General features: G+C 42.2%; 1 protein-coding gene across 1 annotated transcript in view; it reads left to right on the top strand.

The window, feature by feature from the left end:
• DNAI3 (dynein axonemal intermediate chain 3) overlaps positions 1–5,429 on the top strand; it is an 80,228-nt gene extending 74,799 nt beyond the window's left edge. Inside the window, exon 23 of the mRNA XM_043460798.1 lies at positions 5,129–5,429. Within this exon, the coding sequence (XP_043316733.1) occupies positions 5,129–5,272 (144 nt within the window). The 3' untranslated portion in view covers positions 5,273–5,429. The remainder of the gene's footprint in view (positions 1–5,128) is intronic.
• The last annotated feature ends 15,488 nt before the right edge of the window (positions 5,430–20,917 follow it).

Genomic DNA, 20,917 nt, shown 5'->3' with positions numbered 1-20,917 from the left:
TTTCAGAAACCAAAATTGCTTTCCTCTAACACTAGTATTATATTTGTTTGGCTTATTCCACAGATTCAAAAGAAAAAATGTACCTTTTTAAATTCTTCTCTTGTTCTCATGGGAGTCAAGAGGGCAGTTCTCTGATTTCCTAGCTTAGTGTGAGTCAAACTACCAATTGGACACCTAGTGAGATTCTATCCAATTTAGTTTCTGAAATTTTCTATATTTCAAAGTCCTTTAGATTTGGTGGTATCTAAATACCAATATGGATACAGAGATTCAAAATTTGAATGCTTTCATTTCATAGAAACTTAACATTTAGTGAATAATGCATTAAAACAGTGTAAAAAAGAGTGGAATGTGAATTAGAACATGTGGGCTCACATCTCATGTCTACCACTTACTAGCTATGAGATCTAGAGCAAGGTTTGCATCTTTGCTGAGTTTTGGTTCTCTTGTTTTTAAAATGGGAATACTAGTAACAACCTTTTAAGATTACTGTGGGGATTTCAGTTAGGTAACCTGACAAATAATAAACTGTCATTAAGTGGGAGCTAGTATATAGAGGGCATAGTGGCTACTAGTTGTTGCTCAGCCCCATCCGACTCTTAGCGACGCCATGGACTATAGCCCACCAGGTCTCTCTGTCCATGGGATTCTCTAGGCAAGAATACTGGAGTGGGTTGTCATTTCCTCCTCCAGGGGATCTTCCCAACCCAGAGATGGAAGCTTTGTCTCCTGAGTCTCCTGAATTGCAGGTGGATTCTTTTCCCCTGAGCCACTGGGGCTCAGAACCCACCTGCCAGTGCAGGAGAGGTAAGGTACATACATGGGCTCCATCCCTGGGTCTGGAAGATCCCCTGGAAGAGGATGTGGCAAGCCACTCTAGTATTCTTGGTGTGTTACGGTCTCCTGGTGGGCTATGGTCCATGGGGTCACAAAGATTCAGACAGGACTGAAGCAGTTTAACACCGCACAGCACAGTATATAGAGACAGATGAGTGAATAGATATAAATTTTACTGGAATAGACTAGAACTGTGAAATTTGCGATTGAGGATAATTTGGTGTAAGACACATCCTTCTTAAACTCTACCAAAAAGGAACCTAAAGCTCTGAAGCCCCTACCCTCCTCTTTCTCAATCTCTCTGATGTGATTTTACTTTGTTGGTCTTCCCTTGACCAGTGGAATTGGGGGCTTTAAGTAGTCTGTGAATTCAGCTCTTCTTTCTTTCTCACTTGAGGTCATCTCAGTCCATATTTCTGCTTGTCTCTTGCTTATTCCCTTCCTTGCCCTTTTGGCACCAACGATTTCATCACTGCCTGCTGTTTCCTTATAGCCAAATATATAGCCTCCCCCAATGTAATTACTCATGTGAGACCCTAGGTCTCAATTAAAAACACAGGCATATGGAAATATTTTCATGTATTGCATTAGCAAATAGATTAACATTATCATACTGTTAGATACAAATTAGTGCAACAAAAGCAGAAGAGGTATCATTTCAAAACATTGTTTAGTGGTGATGAGGTATAAAAAAAGCCAATTAATTGACCTTGTTTACTACAAAAAAAATGGTCTTGGTCTGTTCTTTTACACGATCATGAACACTGGATGAACTTCTGCCATGGGAGATTACCTGCCACCTTTCCCCAGACCAGCAATCATCCACAATTACTAGGAGTGTTTACTTATTTATTTTTTATAATTTTACTTTATTTATTTATTAAAAAATCTGGGGAGGGCTATGCTCGGTCTTCATTGTTGCTCAGGCTTTTCTCTAATTGCGGAGAGCTGGGGTTACTCTCTAGTTGGAGTGTGTGGGCTTCTCATTGCAGTGGCTGCTCTTGTTGTGGAGCATAGGCTCTAGGGCACCAGGGCTTCAATAGTTGCGGTTTCTGGGCTCCAGAGCTCAGGCTCCATAGTTGTGGCACACAGGTTTAGCTGCCCCACAGCATGTGGGATCTTCCTGGACTAGGGATGAACCCGTGTCTCCTGCATTGACTGGAAGATTCTTTACCACTGAGCCACCAGAGAAGCCCCTAGGAGTGTTTAAATAGCATAGTGACAGCTAATTATCCATATGAGATAATAATAATTTGTATGTGAAGTACTTCTAAAATGCTCAAATATTGTAATAATCATTACAACTTGGAACTGTGTTTCCAAAACTTTTCCACCTCCTTCTTGTAACTTCATTTCCATCTGACATAGTACCCTCCTTAAAGTAGAGCATCCATGTCTCAAGTTTTCTCTGGAACTAGACTGTGGATAAATGCATACATTTAAAGGGGCTCGTCTGTTACATTTAGAACGTGAATAGAGTCACCAAGGAAAAACAGCTAATGTTCATCAGAAGTATCTCCTTACAAGCAATGGCTGATGATAGGAGAAACGGGAACAAACTGTAACAGCCTCAGACAATTGCCGTGGGGATTAAATGAGTTAAATATTTACAGCACTTAGCCAGTAACCGACAGATGGGAAGTGCTAATGTGTCCACTATTAGTGTTATTACAGACGGCAGGGGATAATCACACATCCGTCCAGCAAGGCCTGTCTTCATGAGCGCCCCCCTCAGCTGGCAGAGATTAGGCTATGCACTTCAACCCACAGATATGAGGGTAATCATATACCTGTCTCTTGGCAAACATTGAATCTGGATACCACTCACTTATTGAAAAATAATAGTAATTACAGCTCTAACAGCACACAAAATGGGAATTTTCTTAACTGGAATTTCAGCTGGAGACCCAAAGCAGAAAACAAGCGGTAGTTTCCATGTGATTCATTCAGAATTCAAAACAATTCTGCAGCCCTTAGTCAATGACCCACACTCCAGGCTGCACAAGGGAGGCAAGAGTTATGGGGAAAGAGGTTGGAAGAGAGGTTTTTTGGGTTTTTTTTTGTAGAGAAGCATTGGAGGGCTGTGTATCCCCCATTCCTACTCCTGCAATACCACCCAGACTCTGCGAGGAGACCTTCAAGGGAAGGTCTGCTGGAGACAGGTTACTGGTGAGGATGGACAATTGGCCTCATACCCTTGGCGGGAGGCTCAGTGAGCCACAGAAATCCAAGGGCCAGGAACTGTCAAGGGACCAGAGCAGACTGTCCAGGGAAAATACAGGAAACCCAGGGACAGGGACCTGACTCCTATGGCTGGAAAGCCTGCAAGCAGGAGGTTGGCTTGAACAGCTCTGATAGACTAGTGGAGGACCAGTGAGCAAAGAACTTGTACTGATGGCAGAGTGAGGGGGGTGAGTTGTCCTGGGGTCAGGTGGAAACTTGAAAGTGGCTAGGCTCAAATCAGATCCTCAAAGGACTTTCTAAACGAAGTGCTGCAACCTGTGGAGGCAACCAGTGGAAGTGCGCAGGGGGCATTGCAGTGTGGGCATTGCAGTTCTTCACTTAAATACTGGGCTGGGTTGGATCTTCAAATAATCTGAAAATAACACTATTCCTAACACCTAAAAGTGGTAGGAAATGCTACAGAATCTGTCACGAATGTGGCAAAGGACAAAAGTTAGGAGAATAACATCTTTCTACTCTTACCCTATCAAGTCCCGCTCTTTTTGTGAACTGGTTATTGTCGTTAACACCTATTAAGTGCTTACTGTGTGCCATGTACCATTCTGAGGACCTGGCATGTTTTTATATTTCATTTAATACTCACAGTGGTATAATGTGGTTACAGTGATTAGACATGAGGAATCTGAGGAAGCAGAGATATTAAAAGAGGGAAAAAGCAGACATATGGCACAAATACAGCAGGGGAAGTCGAAGGGAACTTCAGGCATGGTGAAAACTGAAAACAAGAAAATGCCTCTTGCAAAAGTTTCTCAAGAAACTAGAATAAAATATGGTGGTGGTGCCCTCGATAAAATCCTCAAAGACAGTTTTGTGACAAGAGATCAGAAGGCCCAGGAAGACATTAGGGTGGGGAGAGGCCAGGAGGAGGAGAAGCAGAACCAACACAGGGGGATTCTGTTGTGGCTCAGTGGTAAAGCGTCTGCCTGCCAATGCAGGAGACACGGGCACGGCCCCTGGTCAGGGAAGATCCCACATGTCGCCGAGCGACTGAGCCCTGCACCGCAGCTATTGAGCCTGTGCTCTAGGGCCCCAGCGCCACAACTACTGAGCCTGCACACCACAACTACTGAAGCCCATGTGCCCTAGAGCCCGTGCTCCGCAACAAGAGAAGCCACCGCAACTAGAAAATAGCACCCACTTGCCACAAGTAGAGAAAAACCTGTGTAGCAATGAAGACCCGGCACAGCCAAAAAGAAATAATAAATAAGATTATTTTTTTAAAAAAAAATCACAGGATGACATACCAATATGAAGTAATCGTAAATTCATCTGAAAGGAGACACAGATGAGAAGAAACAAAATCTTAAAAATCATAATGACTGCCCTAGCAGATACTACAATAAATTTAATTAACTAATTAAATTAAAATACTAACTAAGCCAGAACAGTACTCATGCAAACATTGACAGATCAAAGAACAAAACAGATGACTCAGATTATTCAGCAAGTGGCGTTGAGTAAATCAGCAGAATAAATGCTCTTTGTTGTTTTTCCCCTCCCCTCTCAACATGCTCTTCCCTCTACCGGTGGCAGGAGCTCATAGGCCAGCCTGGATTCCCTCTGCCCCTGAGAGCCCACATCCAGTCCATCACAAAATTTGATCAGCTCCACCACGAGGAGACACCTTGAGTCTGCACACACTGCTCTGCTGATGTGTGCCCCTCCTGTTCAGGGTCAGCAGCCCCTCTCCCTGACTACGCAAGAGACACCCTCCTGCCCCCTGCCCCACAAAGCCCTTCTGGAGAATAGCAGCCAGCCCAGCCCTTCAGAAATAACGGAAGTCCCTTCCATGGGACTTCCCTGGTGGTCCAGTGGTTAAGACTTTGCCTTCCAATGGAGGGAGGTGTGGGGTTCTATCTCCGGCTGGGGAGCTAGATCCCACATGCCTCACAGCCAAAAAAACCAAAACATAAAACACAAGCAACATTGTCACAACTTCAATAAGGGCTTTAAAAGTCCACATCAAAATCTTAAAAGGAAATAGCCTCTTCTAGCCTTTGGTATCTCTAGCTGTCATACAAATGACTTGCTTTTTCCTCCCCACCAGAAAACGTTTCAGAAGTCAAAAGAACAATTGGAGGCTGAGTTGAAAATGGACTACGAGAGTTATTTGGAACTGGAGAAGAACATCCTCAGCAATCTAGGTCTAACCAAAGTGAAAGATTCAAAGTCATACATGGAATTAATATAGAAAAGTTTTCTGTAGAGGTGTTTTGGGGGTCTGTGGGACTTTTCTTTTTGCTCATTATTGTTTATGTAAGGTGAACTAGCAAACTAAACGTTAAAAAGATTTACTTGCGCATATTAAGTTTTTATCTCACTACAATTAAAACTTTTAAATGAAGCAATAAGATCTGTTTCAGTTTTGGGACTGAATATGTACTAAACTTTGTACTGAATATAAAAGGTGTTGATAATGAAGCTTTCATTTTCCTGTAGTAATCCAGAGCTTAAGACATCCACACTCAGTCCTCAGCCAGCATCTATTCAGAACCCCTGATCCCAGACCGGAAGTGGAAATCAAACTTTGCTTCTAATTATCAGGTTGCTTTTGGTCCCATCTCCACAAAGTACTCCCACTGGGCCACCGCACAGATTATCAGGCCATGAGCTAAACAAAATATTAGTATATTGAATCCTGAAATAGACACTGAAAAAGAGTAACATATGAAGATCACATTGAGCTTATCTAGGAAATAAAAGGTTAGTGTAACTAGTAGTGCTCAGTCGCTTTATTCGTGTCTGAGAAGAATACTGGAGTGGGTTACCATACCGTTCTCCAGGAGATCTTCCTGACCCAGGGATCAAACCTGCTTCTCTTATATCTCTTGCTTTGGCAGGTGGGTTCTTTACTGCTAGCACCACGTGGGAAGCCCAATGTAACAGTAGAAAATAAATCAACAATTGACTGAAGGAGAGAATTTATGATACCAAATAAACACAGTAAAACATTCACTAAAATTCAACAGCCACTCATGATAAAACAGTAAATTCTTTGCAACTACAAAAAGAAGGAAACCTCCTTAATTGGATGCAGGGTATCTAAAACAATCCTACAACAAACGTTATACTTAATGGTGAAAAGTTGAAAGTTTCCCTCAGAAGTGTGGAATGAAATGGTGTGCACTGTCCTGCCTTCTAATCAATATCGGGTTAAACTGAAGGTTAACCAGTGTGGGCACACAAAGGCAACAGCATGTGAAACTGAGTTGTGAAAGAGCTTAATGTGTCTCAGTAAGAGATTCAGCACACACACACACACACACACACGCTATTTCCCTTGTGGTCCAGGGCTTCCCAGGTGGCACTAGTGGCAAAAAAAAAAATCCACCTGCCAATCCTGGTGACACAAGAGATGCAGGTTCAGTCCCTGGGTGGGAAAGATCTCCTGGAGGAGGAAATGGCAACCTACTTCAGTATTCTTGCCTGCAGAATCCCATGGACAGAGGAGCCTAGTGAGTTATAGTTCAAGGGGTCACAAAGCATTGGACACAACCCAGTGACTGAGCACACCAGTGGTTAAGACTCCACAGTCCCACTGCAAGGGGCACGGGTTTGATAACTGCTCAGGGAACTAAGATTCCCATATGCCGAGTGCCCTCCCCCTTCCAAAAAAAAAAAAAAGGAGGTTCAACATCACAGGAAAGTGACCAGCGTGGGAGGTGGGTTGAGGGGAGAACAGCAGGAGATGAGATTGGAGCTGAGACTTGGAGCCAGATGGTGAAAGTTCCCTTAAACTAGGCAAAGGAAGTTGAATTAGAGTTTGCAAATAATGGGGAATTAATGGAAAGGCTACGCAGGAAGGTGACATGATCAGCTTTATATTCAGGAAGACAAGGAACTGGTTAGAGTGGGAGAGCCTTGAGGCAGGAAATCCTATCAGGAGACAGTCATAATAGTTCAAGGTAAAAGATTAGGACACCCTGTCCCAAAGCTTAAAATAAAAATGGGAGGCTAATTGGATCAGGTAGGGAAGACAAAGGATGCTGCCAAGGTTTATAAGTTAAATTGCTAGAGGAAGTAAAACTCACATTTACCAAAAGTCAGGTAAGTAGTAGCACATGTCTGAGTGCCTTTGGCCAGATGACTTACTGCTGTGAAACATTCTCCTTCTGTGGAGTAACATTTTATAAGAGCAAATGAATACCTGCATATAAGTGGTGGTGTCCAGCACATGTTACTGTCATTATTGGAAAGTCCCGGAGACTCATCTTTGTGCCTGAATTTTTTTCTTTCTTTCTTTTTAATCCACACCCATGTCTTAGCTGAATCTATCCAATCTCATAGCTTTACATACAACCTCCATACCTGGCTGGGACTTTCCCCATAAAATCGAGCTGTATATTCACTTGAGTACTTAATGTCTCTACTTAGGTGTATAGTGGGTGCATGCTCAGTTGCTCAGTCATGTTCAACTCTTGGTGACTCCACAGACTGTAGCCCAGCAGGCTCCTCTGTCCTTGGGATTTTCCAGGTAAGAATTCAGGTATGGATTGCTATTTCCTCCTCCAGGGGATCTTCTCGACCCACGTCTCCTGCATTGCAGGCAGATTCTTTACCTTTGAGCCACTGGGGAAGTCTGGAGGTATAGTGGGCATCTTGTATTTAAACATGTCCAAAATTGAGTCCCTGAATTTCCCTCGAAAACCCATGCTTCCTTCCCACAGTCCTCTAGTCACCTTGCTTCTAGTTGCTTGGGCAAAAGTCTTGATGTCATCCTTCATTTCTCTCTTTCTCTCACAATTCATGGCCAATCTATAAGCAAATTCTTTTGACCACACCTTCAAAATACACCCAGAACCTGATCACCCCTCTCCTTCCCCACTGTTCCCACCATGGTCCAAGCCACCTTCACTGCTGGCGGAATTGTCGCACTGATCTCCTAACAGTTCTCTCTTCAGTCTCTCTCTCAACAGCAGTCATGTGGTGGTTTTAAGTGGAAGCCAGTGGCTGTCATTCTTTTGTTCAGAACTCCTCCTCAGCTTCCCAGCTAACTCAGGGTAGGAGCCAAAGGCTTTCCTGGACCTGCCAGTGCTCATGTGGTCAGACTTTCTGTTATCATCTTGGTTTCATCTCTTCTTCTCCTCCCCTCATCACCCTACCATCATGGCAGCCTCCTTCCTCCCAACGTGCGAGGCCTGGTCCTGTCCCAGGTATTTGTGCTCAATAGTCTGTGCTTTCTGTAGTAATTTTCCCTGTTTTATTTTTGTATGCTCTCTCAAAGGGAAAAAAACATATTTTGAGTACTTGCCATGTACCAGGCTCTACATTTTAAAAAAAATTTTTTTAATTGAAGTATATACTTGAAAGGGGCTTCCCAGGAGGCTCAGTGGTGAAGAATCTGCCTGCCAATGCAGGAGATGTGAGTTTGATCCCTAGGTCAGGAAGGTCTCCTGGAGAAGAAAATGACCATCTACTCCAGTATTCTTGCCTGGGAAATTCCATGGACAGAGGAGCCGGGCAGGTTACATATTCCATGGGGTTGCAAAAGAGTCTGACACAACTTAGTGACTAAATAACATATACAGTTGAACAGAGCAGAGTGTTCAGGGTAAGTCTTACTGGGAAGGCGGCATTGGAGCAAGGATCTGAAGAAGGTGAAGGGTTTTGCCCTGCAGTCTTCTAGACTGTGTTTGCTAACCCAACCCCCTCTTCAGCCCCAGATGACTTCTGCTTTAGGTTCCCTGACAGAGGTGTGCTCCCCTCTTAGTACAAAAGAAGAAGGTGGGACTAGAGAGAAAACAGGAGTGTCGTGGTTACATGACAAAATCCATTACCTGGAGCTGGCACATTGTTGTCTCAAACAAAAGTGGGGTTTTCTTAGCACAGGAGATACTGAATAAGCATCTCCTTTAGGGTTATCAAGTAAAGAGTTTAGCATGGTAGGGCATACAGCAAGCAGTAAATGTTTTGCTACTATTTTATCTAACGTTTAAATACAGTATGGTTGTAATATCATGCTATTGAAACTAAACATGGGGTTCATCTTGCCTGTGAAAGCAGTTATTATCAGTTCCGTGTGAAATTTTTATTGTGTGTTTATAACCTCAGTTTTTCCAGATCTCGTCATCTCACCAGCGTACGGCCTCCAATGGAGTCACATAAAAAGCGATAGCGCACTTTTCATGGGATTCTGCCCCACCTGCTTATCAGGTATTTCATCCTTCTTTGAAGCCCCCCCAGGTGTGTTCTGTAGTCCCTGGGAAGAAGGTAGAGTCGTGTGTTTAAAAACAAGCCCACAACCACCAGGCCCTCAAAGGTTCCCTTCTCCCAATATGCTAGAGAAGCTAATGGCCTGTGACAGAGGGGAAAATGCTGGATCAATGCCTATTGTTAGTTCAGGTTACTGACCTATGTGTTAGTTTAGGTCCGGCAAGAAATGAACACCAAGGCAGCGGGGAGCAGGACTAGATGTGCAAGAGATTTACTGGGAGGCTGAGCAGGAGACGCGGGGGAGAGACTTCAGAGCTCCATGCCGGTCTGGTACCCATGGAAGAGGAGAGGAAGGGAAAGAGGATGCATGGGGTGAGTCTCAGACCACCCGGCATGCTCTCTTCCTTTTGCCTCCAACACTTCGGAGTTTGCGCAGACTCACTGTGCTGCCTCCTTCGTTTTGGGGATGCCATTCCCTCCAAGACTCCTCAACTTCTCCAGCAGATGCTTTTTTCTCTGGCTCAGACTCTCCACGTAGCAGACAAGTTCAGACCTGCTGAATCCCATCAGAGAATACAGTTGGGACTCAGTTCCCAGGCTGGGAACTCTGACTGAAGGTGTAGAAATATTGAGTGTGAATGAAAATAGAGTTCCCTGCTGTAGCTCCTTCCACTTCTTAGGGCTCTAGCCCTTTCCCCTACTGCCCCTTCCTTCCCCACTGTGGGTCAACCCAGTTCTTCTTCTGCACTTAGATCTTTTGATCTAGTGTACAGTGTAGTGAAAAGAAAGGGGGCCTTGAAATCCTAGCAAAATTGAGTCCTAAACTCAGTTTTATCACCCAGGTGTTCTGTCCGTCAAGAGTGGGTTACATCATCTGTAAAACTGGGCTAATAATCATACCTACCTTCTACAAAGACCATGTATGTAAAATATCTGGCATATAGTTAGTGATTAATAAATGTTGCCTCTTTTTCTTGCTTGGTCTCAAGTGCATACACTCATGTGCCAGAGAAGCCATAGTGTTTCCTCTTTGTCCTAGCTAATACTCTCTGATTTTAACATTTTTGTTATTAACTGTAATGAAAATGTCTCTCACTCTCAAGTATGACTTAAGTGGGGGCTCTGCATGCCTAGTTTAATATTAGCCTTTGATCATATTAGTAAGAGACCAGACATATTGGATGTAGTATTTAAAATTTGAAAGTAGCTTTTTTTTGCAGAACTTAAAATGCTTATGACTACTCTGAAAATTAATCATTTGAATAAGGATTGATTTATTAGATAAATTTAATTATCATTCAGCTGTATAAACTGCTTTTTACCCACCAAGAAATGTTGCATAATTAAGCCAGTGTATTTTCAGGTCCTCAGATAAACATGCCGTCTGGGTGCGCATGAAAAGGCCATTGGCTCCAGCAGACCATGGCCCAGGCCCGCTTCCGCGGCCTCAGTAGTAATCCACCACTGTAAATAATTAAACTCCCTGTGCCCTGCATCCAAAGCCTGCGTGGGGTAGGCTCTCTCCACCTGGTTGCTAAGCTGCCATTGCCAGGTCAGATACTATGTGACTGAGCAAGGCCCCTGCGACGGAAATTGAATATCTCAGTGAAGGGCAAATTAAACGCTGTGTGATGAATTCACTCTTTCCACAGCTGCTGAGTTCTTTGAGGGTCACAGGCTCATGTAAAACCACTTTGCACCATCAGAGTCAAACCCCAAACATCACAGAAACCAGCCATGGAAGTATATGGAGACAATAATGATTTTTAAAAATTGTGTAATTGCTTCCAAATGCTTTCTGGTTCACAAATACGACATTGAAAACATATGCAGCGTGGGTGGTAAATAATACAGGTTGTGTTTTTCTGCAACAATGCCAGTGTTCCAAAGGGCAAAAAATAAGGTTTCTCTGTCACCTGTACATGTGATATTCTAAACAGTTTTTAATCTTTTATTAAAGAGGGGAAGGAAAAAAAAATAAAGAGGGGGAGGAAAGAAGGTGTGAAAGAGATTTCATATTATTCCTTGTCAACTAAGATACATTTCCAGTCCTTTTGTGAAATCATATTTTTAAGAAAAACAATTATCTTAAAAAAACCACTCTTAAAAAAAAACAACTCTAAATTAAATATAATATATGGCAAGTGCCCGCTTTATGTCAGCCTGAATAAAGAAGCTAAATTAACCTTTGAGACTGACAATAATTTTTCAGTTTTCATGAAGTTTCTTGACTGTATGGATCTAAATGTAATAAATTAAGAAAACAGAATAAACTCAGTTATCCAGAATCCTAACAACCCTTAACTAGAACTTCAGTGCATTCTAGTTCTGCAGTGAACACTTTTGACAACAAAAGACCAAAAAGGTCTTGCTATTAGGGATTTATTGTTAGAGGTTTATTAGGGACCAATTTCAAGGTCCATTCAAATATCAGTAGGCTACAGCCTGCAGGTTGTCTCTCTAGGACTGAACAATAATTTCTGGTTGTCATTAGGTATAGAGACAGCTATGTAGAGTTTAAGCTCAGCCACACTCAAGCTTTGTAATATTGGGCAAATAACCTTTCTGATCCTCCATTTCTTCATCTATTAAATGAGGATGATAATACCCATTGCACAGAATGATCATAAAGATTATAGTCAGATAAAACATATGAAAGTTCCTTATAAAATTTAAGTGCCTTGAACATGAGTATGTAGAACAATAATAATAATAGACGGTGAACTATTTTGGGATTCTAAAGTGATTTTTGAATCATCAAAACAAGTTTACTTATGCTTACTATAGTGTATTTTATGGCATTATAACTCCTTACAGTGTTTAATTAATATTCAACTAGCCAAGATATTCCATTCTGTTACCTCACTGGATGTAAACAATTTATCTATGTTAGTAGCCAATTAATTTGGTTTAACAGTCCACCGACTCAACGGACATGAGTTTGAGCAAACTCCAGGAGATAGTGAAGGACAGGGAAGCCTGCAGTTCATGGGGTCGCAGAGAGTCAGACATTACTTAGCGACTGAACAACAGCAATTAAATGGGTCTTAAAATCTGAAACTTAGGAAAAAGAGGAAAATTAGACTTTATCTTGGGAAAGAGAGCTACCTGTTTGATAGGTCAGAAGACATTTCATATGTTCCTCTCACCCCCATCCACGTCAACCAAATCTGGACTCCATCACTTCCTGACTTAAAATATTTCAATGGTTGGCACTCATCAGCTTCAGGACAGGGTCTAAATTCTTTGCCTGCTTATGACACAGCCCTGCTTACTTTTTAAGCCCATCTCTCACAGATCTGCCTTCCCGTCTTCCCCTCCAGACATTGCCGTCTACGCTGTTCTCCACCTGTGCTGGGTTCTCTCTGATGTCTGCTTCCTGGAAAACACTATTCCCTTTCCATGATTTAAAAACCACCAAAGGGCTTCCCTGGTGGTCCAGTGGCTAAGGCTCTGCACTCTCAATGCGGGGGGCCTGGGTTTGATCCCTGGTCAGGAAACTCGATCCCACATGCTGCAACTAAGAGTTCACAGGCTGCCACTAAAGATCCCACAGCTGCAACGAGGATGAAAGATCCCATGTGCTGCAACTAAGACTGGCACTGCTAAATTAAAAAAAAAAAAAAAAAGCTACCAAGAATTCAAAAATGCTCTAAAATGAATCACTACCTAATGCAGCGCAATAGTGAGATCTGCATGCGTGTAGCCCACCAGCCTCCTCTGTCCATGGGATGCTCCAGGCAAGGATACTGGAGTGGGTTGCCATGCCCTCCTCCAGGGGATCTTCCCGACCCAAGGATAGAACCTGTGTCTCATGCACTGCAGGCAGATTCTTTACCACTGAGTCACTGGGGAAGCCACAATAGTATCTACATACCTTTTAAAGTTAGTAGTTCACGTGTGGTCTTCCTATAGGAAAATGAACAGTGCTCGTAAGAACTTGTTTAGAGACTAAAAAGGAATTGACAATGTGCTGTTAATAGTTTTCAGTCACAAAGTAAGAGGAATATCTGGATCAGAGTCAGGGCTTTGGAGTCAGAAAGAATTCTGAACCACTTACAAGCTTTAGAGATTTAACCATGACAAGCTTCTGCTGTGGTTGAATAAATTTTCAAAAATGGCCACAGCAATATATCTGGAGTCCCACGAGCTCTTCAAAACCCTTGCCACATCCCCTCAAAAGATAGACTCTATTTCCCCTCCCGTTGAAATTGAGTGGGTCTCTGTGGTTGCCTCAGAGAACAGAATGCAGCCGAAATGGCACCGCATGACTTTTTTTAGAGAAAATTGAAGGTGTCCCCTCTTTCTCCTGCATTGCAGGAGGAATTTTTACTGGTTGAGCCATCAGGGGAGCTCGCAGATCAATGCAACAGAGTAGAGAACTCAGAAATTCATCCACACAAATATGTCCAACAGATTTCTTACAAAGATGCAAAAGCAGTTCAATGAAGGAATGTTCAACAAATTCTGTTCAACTGTTAACATCCATAAAGAAAAATATAAAACTCAATCTAAATCTCACATTGTACATACTATTTTCATTTTTTAATGTATTTTTTTTATTGAAGGATAATAGCTTTACATAATTTTGTTGTTTTCTGTCAAACCTCAACACGAATCAGCCATAGGTATACACATATCCCCTCCCTTTTGGACCTCCCTTCTGTCTCCCTCCCATCCCACCCCTCTAGGTTGATACAGAGCCCCTGTTTGAGTTTCCTGAGGCATACAGCAAATTCCCGTTGGCTATCTACTTTACATAGGGTAATTTAAGTTTCCATATTACTCTTTCCATACATCTCACCCTCTCCTCCCCTCTCCCCATGTCCAAAAGTCTATTCTCTATGTCTGTTTCTCCATTGCTGCCCAGTAAATAAATTCTTCAGTACCATTTTTCTAGATTCCATATATATGTGCTAGAAGATGATATTTATCTTTCTCTTTCTGACTTATTTCACTCTGTATAATAGGTTCTAGGTTCATCCACCTCATCAGGACTGACTCAAATGTGTTCCTTTTTATGACAGAATAATATTCTATTGTGTATATGTACTACAACTTCTTTATCCATTCATCTGTCAATGGACATGTAGGTCGCTTCCAGGTTCTAGATATTGTAAATAGTGCTGCAGTGAACAATGGGATACATGTGTCTTTTTCAATTTTGTTTTCCTCAGGGTATATGCCTAGGAGTGGGATTGCCAGGTCATGTGGTGGTTTTATTCCTAGTCTTTTAAGGAATCTCCATATGTCTTCCATAGTGGCTGTATCAATTTACATTCCCACCAACAGTGCAAGAGTATTCCCTTTTCTCCACACTCTCTCTAACATTTATTGTTTGTAAACTTTTTGATGATGGCCATTCTGACCAGTGTGAGGTGATATCTCATTGTGGTTTTGATTTGCATGTCTCTAATAATGAGCGATGTTGAGCATCTTTTCATGTGTTTGTTAGCCATCTGTATGTCTTCTTTGGAGAAATGTCTGTTTAGGTCTTTTTCACACTTTTTAATTGGGCTGTTTGTTTTTCTGGCATTGAGTTGTATGAACTGCTTGTATATTGTGGAAATTAATCCTTTGTCAGTTTCAGTTGCTCTTATTTTCTCCCATTCTGAGGGCTGTCTTTTCACCTAGCTTATAGTTTCCTTTGCTGTGCAAAAGCATTTAAGTTTAATCAGGTCCCATTTGTTTACTTTTCTTTTTATTTCTGTTACTCAGGAGATGGGTCATAGAGGATCTTGCTTTGATTTATGTAATCAAGTGTTCTGCCTATGTTTTCCTCTAAGAGTTTCCTAGTTTCTGGTCTTACATTTAGGTCTTTAAGCCATTTTGAGTTTATCTTTGTGTATGGTGTTAGGAAGTGTTCTAACTTCATTCTTTTACATGTAGCTGTCCAGTTTTCCCAGCACCATTTATTGAACAGGCTGTCTTTGCCCTATTGTATATTCTTGCCTCCTTTGTCAAAAATAAGGTACCCATAGGTGCATGGGTTTATTTCTGGGCTTTCTATCTTGTTCCATTGGTCTATATTTCTGTTTCTGTGCCAGTGCCATACTATCTTGATGACTGTAGGTTTGTAGTGTAATGTGAATTCAGGAAGGTTCCTTAGCTCCATTTTTTATTTTTAAGATTACTCGGCTATTCAGGGTCTTTTGTGTTTCCATATGAATTTTTTGTTCTAGTTCTATGAAAAATGCCATTGGTAATTTGATAGGGATCACATTGAATCTGTAGATCGTGTTTGGTAGTATAGTCATTTTCACAGTATTGAGTCTTCCTACCCAGGAACATGGATTATCTCTCCATCTGTTTATGTCGTCTTTGATTTCTTTCATCAATGTGTTATAATTTTCTGTGCACAGTTCTTTTGTCTCCTTAGGCAAGTCTATTCCTAGATATTTAACTCTTTTTGTTGCAATGGTGAATGGGATTGATTCTTTAATTTCTCTTTCTGATTTTTCATTGTTAGTATATAGAAATGCAAGTGATTTCTGTGTATTGATTATGTATTCTGCAACTTTGCTAAATTCACTGTTTAGCTCTAGTAATTTTCTGATACTATCTTTAGGGTTTTCTATGTACAGTATCATGTCATCTGCAAACAGTGAGCACTTTACTTCTTCTTTTTTGATCTGGATTCCTTTTATTTCTTTTTCTTCTCTGATTGCTGTAACTAGGACTTCCAGAACTATGTTGAGTAATAGTGGTGAAAGTGGACACCCTTGTCTTGTTCCTGATATTAGGGGAATGCTTTCAGTTTTTCACCATTGAGAACGTTTGCTGTAGGCTTATCATACTATGTTGAGGTAGGTTCCTTCTATGCCCATTTTTTGAAGAGTCTTAATCATAAATTGGTGCTGGATTTTATCAAAGGCTTTTACTGCTTCTATCGACATTATCATATGGTTTTTATCTTTCAATTTGTGAATATGGTGTATCACATTGATTGATTTGCATATATTGAAGAATCCTTGCAACCCTGGAATAAACCCAACTTGATCATGGTGTATGAGCTTTTTGATGTGTTGCTGAATTCTGTTTGCTAAAATTTTGTTGAGGATTTTTGCATCTATGTTCATCAGTGATATTGGCCTATAGTTTTCTTTTTTTGTGTTGTCTTTGTCTGGTTTTGGTATCAGGGTGATGGTGACCATGCATCACTACAAACAAAGCTAGTGGAGGTGATGGAATTCCAGCTGAGCTATTTCAAATCCTAAAAGATGATGCTGTGAAAGTGCTGCACTCAATATGCAAGCAAATTTGGAAAACTCAGCAGTGGCCACAGGACTGGAAAAGGTCAGTTTTCATTCCAGTCTCAAAGAAAGGCAATGCCAAAGAATGCTCAAACTACCACACAGTTGCACTCATCTCACACACTAGTAAAGTAATGTTCAAAATTCTCCAAGCCGGGCTTCAACAATACGTGAACCATGAACTTCCAGATGTTCAAGCTGGTTTTAGAAAAGGCAGAGGAACCAGAGATCAAATTGCCAATATCCACTGGATCATTGAAAAAGCAAGAGAGTTCTAGAAAACATCTAATTCTGCTTTACTGACTATGCCAAAGCCTTTGATATGTGGATCACAACAAAGTGTGGAAAATTCTGTAAGAGATGGGAATACCAGACCACCTGACCTGCCTCTTGAGAAACCTATATGCAGGTGAGGAAGCAACAGTTAGAACTGGACATGGAACAACAGACTGGTTCCAACTAGGGAAAGGAGTATGTCTTGACTGTATATGTCACCCTGCTTATTTAACTTACATGCGGAGTACATCGTGGGAAATGCTGGGCTGGATGAAGCACAAGCTGGAATCAGGATTGCTGGGAGAAATATCAATAACCTCAGGTATGCAGATGATACCACCCTTATGGCAGAGAGTGAAGAGGAACTAAAGAGCCTCTTGATGAAAGTGAAAAGGAGAGTGAAAAAGTTGGCTTAAAGCTCAACATTCAGAAAACTAAGATCATGGCATCTGGTCCCATCGCTTCATGGCAAATAGATGGGGAAACAGTGGCAGACTTTATTTTTTTTTTGGATTCCAAATCACTGCAGATGGTGACTGCAGCCATGAAATTAAAAGATGCTTCCTCCTTGGAAGAAAAGTTATGACCAACCTAGACAGCATATTAAAAAGCAGAGACATTACTTTGCCAACAAAGGTCCATCTAGTCAAAGCTATGGTTTTTCCAATAGTCATGTATGAATGTGAGAATTGGACCATAAAGAAAGCTGAGCACAGAAGAATTGATGCTTTTGAACTGTGGTGTTGGGGAAGACTCTTGAGAGTCCCTTGGACTGCAAGGATATCCAACCAGTCCATCCTAAAAGAAATCGGTCCTGAGTATTCATTGGGAGCACTGATGCTGAAGCTGAAACTCCAATACTTTGGCCACCTGATGTGAAGAACTGACTCATTGCAAAAGACCCTGATGCTGGGAAAGATTGAAGGCGGGAGGAATAGGGGACGACAGAGGATGAGATGGTTGGATGGCATCACTGACTCAATGGACATGAGTTTGAGTCAACTCTGGGAGTTGCTGATGAACAGGGAGGCCTTGAGTGCTGCATCCATGTGGTCTCAGAGAGTCGGACACAACTGAGCGACTGAACTGAACTGCACTGAACTGAGTAGAGTTTTCTGTGCTATAGAGCAGGTTCTCATTAGTTACCTATTTTACACACAGCAGTGTGTAAGTGTCAATCCCAGTCTCCCAATTTGTCCCTCCCCCATGCATCCCCAGTGGACTTCCTGGTGGCTCAGACGGTAAAGCGTCTGCCTACAATGCGGGAGACCCGGGTTCAATCCCTGGGTTGGGAAGATCTCCTGGAGAAGGAAATGGCAACCCACTCCAGTATTCTTGCCTGGAAAATCCCATGGATGGAGGAGCCTGGTAGGCTACAGTCCATGGGGGTCACAAAGAATCGGACATGACTGAACGACTTCACTCAGTCACTCACTAGTTCATGCATCTCCATGGTCTTAAATCTTAAAAAGCCTCTCTGTGCTCAAGATTGTTCATACCCATACTGCTTATAACCGTGGAGCACTGGAAATAGCCTCCACATCCATCAACGAGGACTGATTATGTAAATCATTCATATGTGCATGCCCGGTTGCTTAGTTGTGTCTGATACTTTGCAACCCCATGGACTGTAGCCTGCCAGGCTCTTCTGGCCATGGAATTCACCAAGCAAGAATACTGGAGTGGGTTGCCATTTCCTACTCTGGGGATCTTCCCAGCCCAGGAATCGAACCTGTTTGTCCTGCATCTCCCACATTGGCAGGTGGATTCTTTAGTCCCAAACCACCTGGGAAGCCCATGTACATCACTGAGAAGCTATAAAAAGTAATACTATAAATTCACTAAATGATGATGTATAACTTTATTTATTGACCATGAAAGATCTAGAATATGATATTGAGTTTAAAATGCAAGTTGTAGAACAGTACACATGCGGTCCCATCTTTGTAAAATATCATACAAAAACTACATAAATATTATATAGACTCTGAGATGTCTGAAAGGATAGCTACTGATATGTTACCAAACCACTTTTTGAATGTTCAGAGTTTTGATGATTTTTACTTCCATCTTTGTATCTTCCATGTTATTTGAATTTTTAAAAGCAAACTGTCTCATTTAAAAGAAATAAAGCCAACTTTAAAAAATCTATTGGCTTTAAACAAATGTATAAGAATAAAAGATATTGGAGAAATATTTTTGATGGCTTTGAATATTTTATTTTGTAGGATCAAAATTCTTGCTCAAGTAAATGTGTCTTAGAAAGGAACAAAGACCTGCAAGCATTTGCAAAACAGTCTTCTAAGCTTGGCTATGCCCAGGTTGGGCTTCCCAGGTAGCACTAGTGGTAAAGAACCTACCTGTCAATACAGGAGACATAAGAGACGAGGGTTCAGTCCCTGGGTTGGGAAGATCCCCTGGAGGAGGTCATGGCAACCTACTCCAGTGCTCTTGCCTGGAGAATCCCCTGGACAGAGGAGCCTGGTGGGCTACAATCCAAAGGGTCACAAAGAGTCGGACATGACTGAAGCAACTGAGGGTGCATGCGCGCATGCCCAGATTGCTCTATTCTTACTACCAACTAGTCCGAAGAACCCAGTCTAGAGCAGTGGTTCTCAGTCTGGCTTGCATGTCACAATGACCTGCGATGACTGTAAAAGATCAGATGCACAGCCAGGGTGAAGAATCACAGGTCAAAAGCAGCAGACATAGGGCAGGAGGGCATCTATTCTAGCTGCTTCTGAGCAAGCACCTTTTGAATTGAGGCCTGAAGATTTAGGCAGGTTAAGTTGAGGAGCTAAAGAGGGTTTCTCAAATTTAGCAGCTTAAAAAAAAATGAAAATGTGTTCTTTTACAGGTCAGGATGATCCTCTGGAGAAGGAAATGGCAACCTGGTATTCTTGCCTGGAAAATCCCATGGACAGAGGAGCATGGCGGACTAGAGTCCATGGTAACATGGTAACAAAGAATCAAACACGACTTGGCAACTCAATAAAAGAAAGAAGAAGAGGCCAGAAGTCAGAACGGAGTCTTGTGGTCTGAAATCCAGGCAGGGCTGCTTCCTTCTGGATGCAGTGGAGATCCTGCTCCTCGTTCCCCTGGGGGCTGCGGGCATCCCTCTTTCACAGCACGTCACTCATCTCCTCTCCCACCTTTGCTGTGCTGTGCTCAGCGGCTTCAGCTGTGTCCAGCTCTGTGGGACCCCAAGGACCGCAGCACCAAAGACTCCTCTGTCCATGGGATTCCCCAGGCATGAGCTGGAGTGGGTTGCCATTTCCTTCTGCAGGGAATCTTCCCGACCCAGGGATCCAACCCGCATCTCCTGGGTCTCCTCCATTGGCAGGTAGATTCTTTACTGCTGAGACACAGGGGACGCCCCACCTACCCTCACTGCCCTTCACTAATTCTGCAGTCAAACCTCCCTTGACCTTTTATAAGGACACTTGTGATTATATTTAGGGACCATCTGGATAATCTAAGAAAACTCCCCGTTCCAAATCCTTTTCAGGAGTGGAATAGGAGACAAGAAGTGAGGTAGCATTCTACTTTAATGAAGATCATGCTGTGTGCTAAGTTGCTTCAGTAGTGTCTGACTCTGTGTAACACCGTGGGCTGTACCCCACCAGGCTTCTCTGTCCATGGGATTCTCTAGGCATGAGTATGGGGTGGGTTGCCATTTCCTTCTCCAGGGGATCTTCCTGACCCAGGGATCGAACCAGCACCTTTCATGTCTTCTATATTGGCAGGAAGATTACCACTAGTGGCACCTGGGAAGCCCTTAATGAAGATCACTACATGGCTAATCCCCTTGAATCTATTATATTCATCACTTGAGATTTTTTTTGAAGCAAAGGGACATTCACTTGTAAGAGGTCTGTATTACTTGCGTATTCTATAATGGGCCTTTATGATTGACAGTGATTATATTTACTGCTGAAAACTGTAAACTGATGCCACACTACTAATAATGATAGCTAACATTTCATGAGCTCTTACTTCAGCATCAGGTACTCTCCTAAATGCTTTAATATATTTTAATCCCATCAACAATTCTGTGAGGTAGTGGGTACCATCCCCATATTACAGGTAAGAAAACTGAGACAGAAAAATCAGGTTACTAGTCCAAGAAATGTAGTGACACCAACCAAGACTGG

The sequence above is a fragment of the Cervus canadensis genome, chromosome 2, assembly GCF_019320065.1.
Source record: "Cervus canadensis isolate Bull #8, Minnesota chromosome 2, ASM1932006v1, whole genome shotgun sequence".
Taxonomy (NCBI): Eukaryota; Metazoa; Chordata; class Mammalia; order Artiodactyla; family Cervidae; genus Cervus; species Cervus canadensis.
The sequence above is the reverse complement of the archived record's forward strand: the minus strand, read 5'-3'. Positions and strand labels throughout refer to the sequence as shown.